The 5,216-nt window shown below is 60.1% G+C and overlaps 1 protein-coding gene across 1 annotated transcript in view; it reads left to right on the top strand.

Moving 5' to 3' along the window:
* Nucleotides 1-2,979: 2,979 nt before the first annotated feature.
* The window catches only part of LOC104465084 (PH and SEC7 domain-containing protein 1-like), a gene marked incomplete at its 5' end in the record, with an annotated part of 4,912 nt that continues 2,675 nt past the window's right edge, over nt 2,980-5,216 (top strand). Inside the window, 2 exons of the mRNA XM_010077994.1 lie at nt 2,980-3,023; nt 4,341-4,519. Coding sequence (XP_010076296.1) covers nt 2,980-3,023; nt 4,341-4,519 — 223 coding nt within the window. The remainder of the gene's footprint in view (nt 3,024-4,340; nt 4,520-5,216) is intronic.

A 5,216-nucleotide genomic window follows, 5' to 3' on the forward strand; every position in this document is an offset into this window, starting at 1 on the left:
GACTCAAGGCGTCCTCTCGGTCCCCTTTCAGGCGGCAGGGCACCAAAGAAAGATGTTGATTGAGTTAGAAATCCCGCTGGGACAGTATATTCCTAGGTCTCTTCGTCACTGTGCATGCAGAGGGCAGAGCTGGCTGGCTGGCCCAGCATGCTGCAGCGGTGAGCTCATAACGTAGCGATGACAAAAAACCCCAACTGCACTTGGGGTCAGCCACAGTGGCATGTGGCCAGTGCTCTGCTTTCTTTTGGGTAGTGCCTGCAAGTTCAGAGGTGCCGAGAGGTGCCATCCTTTCAGCCCAGGAGGAATGAATCCACAGAGCAAAGACAGCCTGGAGAGAGGGACCTGCGAAGCAATGAAACCCGTGTCTCTGGTCTCTGCTGCTGTGGTTGTGAGTTAGGCTTCAGGAGCCTGCACTGCCTGTGCTTCCCCAGCAGAAACGGTCTGTGCACCAAAGGGCTTGGAGTTTAGTGGACTGATGGGTGGTGGTACTGCCGTGGGACCAGAAAAGTGGGATGGGCTTTGTGGCTGGAGTGCATCTTCTCAGCTAGGACTTGGGCTGAGTCCACCAGCTTTGTTCGTGAGATCAGTGTTGGCTGGGGGTGGGGTTTAACCAAGCAGGGTCTCCTCAGGATTTAAGTGTAGATGCAAAGTTTTACATTGTCCTCTTTGTCTCCCCAGTCACCCTGTTTGCCTGAGCAGCCACTGCTCCCTATCTCTGAGGTGGGGGTACTTGGCAGCTCCTGCCCGCAGTGGGCTTGTGGGATGCTCTCGGGGCTTGCAGCAGGGTGGCCGGAGTCTTTTGAAGCCACAAGGCAGTTCAGCCTTTGAAGTATTTGTTGACAGTTCTAGAGCCCAGGTTTTTGTAGCATGGTGCTCTGCCGGGCTGTTCTCTGGCACTGTGCCATTCAGAATTACTCCTTGAGCATCTTCTCACATCAGCTCATTCACTCAGTGTTTAGCAGCAATCCTCCCGCAAGCCCTGCGGCAGGGCTGGAGGCCACAGTCCCCTCCAGTGCGGTGTCTCGCCCTGTCCTCCAAAATCTCTGCTTAGCTGGCTCTCATCTCCCTTCCTTGGAAACAGGGAGCTGACCCCTCTCTGTATTGCTGCTGAGCCGGGTGGAAGCCAAGCCTCGCGTTTCCTTCTGACCATTCTCTCCAAGGAGCTTTTCTGCGGTTTCCAGTCCCCACTTCTCTGTGCTGGTTTTTCAGTCTCCTTTTTGTGTCTGTTGGTCTCAGCATCTTTTGGCTGCATCCCTGGCAGTGAGTATGATCCCTTCCCTTCTCTTTCCCATGGCGACTCCTTATCGTCTACATTGCTCTCAGATGCCTGCTTCTCCCCCTGCTCTGCTCACAGCTTGTGTTCTGCAGGACTTTGGATTGTTTTTTCCCCCCCCAGGCTCTTCTCTAGGTCTCATTGCAACCCATGCTCCTGTGGCCGCCTCGCTGCTGGGGTGCTGGCAGTAACCCCTGCTCACAGCTCAGCATCCTGCCCCTCCTGGCTGGGGCTGCGCTGATGGGGCTGGGCTCTAATCTCCTCTCAGGCACTGAGGCTGTACCCCTCCGCGAGCCCCCTGTCTTCCCAGGAGACAACCGAACCCTGCTTTCCGCCTGCTAGATTGGGGTGATCCCTTTCCTCCTCTGAGAAACAAGCTGGTGCTGTGCCAGCATTTCCCCTCCAGGAAGTGTGTGAGGGGCGAGTCCCCTCTCCGTCCTGGCCGCTGTGCCTCTCTGAAGAGTGATGGATGTCCCTTCCCCAGACACCGCTGGGGCCTGTCTGCTGGCCGGCTTTCCCGGGCCCCTGCACGCCTCCAGTTGTACTTTCTCAGCCACCAGCAAGATCTCTCAGCAGCAGTCTCCATCCCAGTGATGGATGTTGACAGCTGCCTGAAGAGCCTGTGCAAGACTCGATTATCTTCCTCTGAAGATGATGCCTTCCAGATCTTGCTCTGAAGCCCTCTGTGAGCACTGTGTTGAAACCCTCTCCAGAGCCTCCCTGGCTGCAGAGCCGTGCTGAGTGCTTCTGGCTTGCACCCAGCTCAGACCGGACAAATGCTTGGGAGCAGGGCCCTGGAGCATCCTGCTGCAGGCAGGCTTAGCTTGTTCCTGGGCTGAGATGCAGACAGCAGGTCCTGCCTTGCTCAGCTCGGTGGTGTTTGGGTCCCCAGGAGGGGCCGGGTGCTTGGGGGTGCTGGGGACGGGTAGGGGAAGGCCACAGCCACCCCAAGCAGCAGCAGCCCAGCAGTAGGCAGACACCCATCCTGCCTTGACCAGCCACGAGGTCCTCATGAATGACAGCGTGCTGGCGTCCCTGCAAGTCCAGGGCTGGCCCCATGCTGAAGTCTCTCCTGAATCCCAGGCATGCTCCTGCAAGAGCATCACATCACTGCAGAGTGCTGGGTGCTGCCTTGAGACCATCTGTCAGCCCAGGGCAGGCAGCCGGCGGCAGGGAGGTTGCTGGCTGTGCGGTGTTGTGGCACAGAGCTGCTGGAGGCCTTGAAGCAGGCTGAGATCCTGCTGAGCAGGGTGCAGGCATGCACCATCAAAAGTCCAGCTTGAAGGCTTGCTCTCCTGGGGCCCAGGCCTCCTGAAGGCTGTTCCTTTGGCCAGCCTGGGACACCTTGGAGCAGGGAGAAACAGCTCTCCCAAGTGCTTGGAAATGTTGGATGCACCTTGCCATCATGCTGCTAATGCTGTGCCACTGTCACAGGCAGATAGAGAGGGAGAGGAGGAGAGGGGAGACAGCCAGGGCCATCCCCAGCACTGTGCCTGGGGTGTGCATGGGACAGCGGGTACTGTGGTGCCCAGGAGGAGGTCTCTGTAGCCCTGAAACAAGGACAGCTGGCTGGTCCAGCCAGGAGAGGGCTGGACCAAGATGAAGAGACTTGGGGTTGCCTTAACCCATGAGCCGCCCTCCATCCCCTAGAGCAGTCCCCTGACCCAGCACCACTCTCCTGCTGATCCCTGCTCTTCTCTCTGCAGGCGCTGTATGGCTCCATCAAGAACGAGAAGCTGCAATGGGCCATGTGAGTATCCCTCCCGGGGATGCTGCTGCCCAGCGCTGGGCAGGCAGCGGGGCCACCCTGCTGGTGCGGGGGGCTTCCTGCCCCCTTCTGCTCCCTGCTGGAGCATCACCCTGCCCCAGAGGTCACATCAGCCATGATGCTGCAGGGCACGTGCTCCTGCAAGAATACAGGAGGGAGAGGGAGCTTGGGATGGGCTTGGATGGGATGTGGGTGCAGCCAACGTACCCCTGGCTGCCCTCAGCACCTCGATAGGGATCCTGCCCTAGCGTGCGGGGGGAAGGCTGCCCGAGGTCAGCTCCCTGTGGCTTTGGCATTGCTTCGTGCCTTGGCGGCTGTGCCGGGGTGGGAGTGGGCAGGTTCTGGGGGGACTGTGGCTGTGCCGGGGCCCCGCAGGGTGCCTGCACCCTCGCCCACATCTGCCATCTCCAGCAGCAGGAGCGGCAGCGCCCTCGCTGCAGGGATTAATCAGCCAGTGCTGAGCCAATTGTGATCGGGCTGCTGCCATGGAGACGCCGGCAGATGCTGAGGGGTTTAATTAGCAGCGAGCGGGTCTGAGGGAGGGGGAAAGCAGCAGCTCTGGGCTCCCACATCTTCCTGCCAGGCGGGAGGAGCGGCACTGATGCAGCCTGCCTGCAGCATGAGGGGCCATGACCCAGAGGGACAGTGTGAGCAGGACCCTGCCACCTCCTGCTGCCGGGGCTGCCTGGCTCCTGCCCCAATGTGCTCCTGCCCCGGGCTGGTGCTGCCTGAGGCGTCCCCACTGCAGGCTCCCCACACGCCTTTGCTGGTGGCTCTGAGCCCCATAGTCTGGCTGCTGCCCTGAAGGAGTGGAGACAACAGCCTGGGTCTCTCTTTGAGGGGTTTCCCTTCTAGACCCTCTCTTCTGCCATCTGGGGACCTGTGAGCCCCTACACCATGGGCTGGGGGCTGTGGTGGTGCCAAACCCCAGGGTGCTGTTCCTCCATGGCCCCTGGCTTGTCAGCCTGGCTGGGAGCAGTTTCAGCCCTGTCCAAAAAGGCTTCTTGCTCCCTCGGGCAGGCAGGGCCCCCACCCTAAACCGTTGGCAGACAGCCCCATGGATTGTCTTTTGAGGGGACAGGCAGCACCACAGCTGCCTGGAGGGGCAGGGGCACAGAGGCATGTCTGGGTTTGGGATGCTCACCAGTGGTGATGGGAGACAGCTCAGCCTGGGCTGGTGGTCCTAGCTGCCCTTTCAGAAGCCAGACTTAAAAGTGGCACCAGCAAGTGGGAGGCTTGGTATTTGCTGTCACCAGCAAGGCAACAAACCCTTTACCCATCCAAATCTGTGCCTGGCAGAGATGAGGAGGAGCTGAGAAAATCCCTCTCAGAGCTGGCAGACCCCAACCCAAAGTCCCTCAAGCGCATCAGCAGCTGCAGTAACCCCTTTCTGGACTTCTCCCAAGACTCCAGCATTGCCACCTACAAGCACGGACTGTTAGTGCGCAAGATCCACGCTGACCCCGACTGCAAGAAAAGTAGGTGTCTGGGGAGCCCACGGAAGGGACTTGGGGTGAGAGGGCACCAGTGAGCTCCAGACACTCAACAGGGAGCAGGGCAGGAGCCACTATATGACATCAGATTGTAGCATCATACTAGCCTCCAGCACCAGCCCCCTTGTGCCCTGTCTGGCTGTGCTGGGCATAATTCAACCCCCAGGCTGGGGACCCTGAAAGCTTCTCCCTGCCTGTCTGCCCCTGCCATCAGGGCTGGGCAGAGGTCGAGATGGCAGCACTCATCACAGCCCTTGCCTGCAGTGCTGGGAAGGGGGCAGGCAGGGAGGTGGGGTGGGTTCCTCAGGGGATACACCCTTGCCACAGGATGGCGGGGATGAAGGAAGGTGCCCTGTGTTGCGGCAAACAAGCTGCACAGCAGGCTGCTGCTGGCTGGGTGCTGCCAAGCATGTTCACCATTTCCACCGTAAAATCCTCTCTAAGCCCTGGCTGTCTAATGCTGTCTTGATCTGATTAGATGCAGCCACCCTCCAAAGCCAGCATTACCTGGCGGGCAGCACCACCACATCCCCGAGCAGGGAGGCAGTGGTGAAGGCGAGCAGCAAGGTGGGCGGCAAGGCGGGGAGCACAGCGGCACTAGCCCCGGGAGGCAGCAGGCAGCCCCCCTGCCAGCAGCACCATCTGCCAGCCACGTGGCCAGTACGGGCCCAGGGGCGCCGGG

The sequence above is a fragment of the Pterocles gutturalis genome, unplaced genomic scaffold (genome assembly GCF_000699245.1).
Source record: "Pterocles gutturalis isolate BGI_N339 unplaced genomic scaffold, ASM69924v1 scaffold23648, whole genome shotgun sequence".
In the NCBI taxonomy this organism is placed as follows: Eukaryota; Metazoa; Chordata; class Aves; order Pterocliformes; family Pteroclidae; genus Pterocles; species Pterocles gutturalis.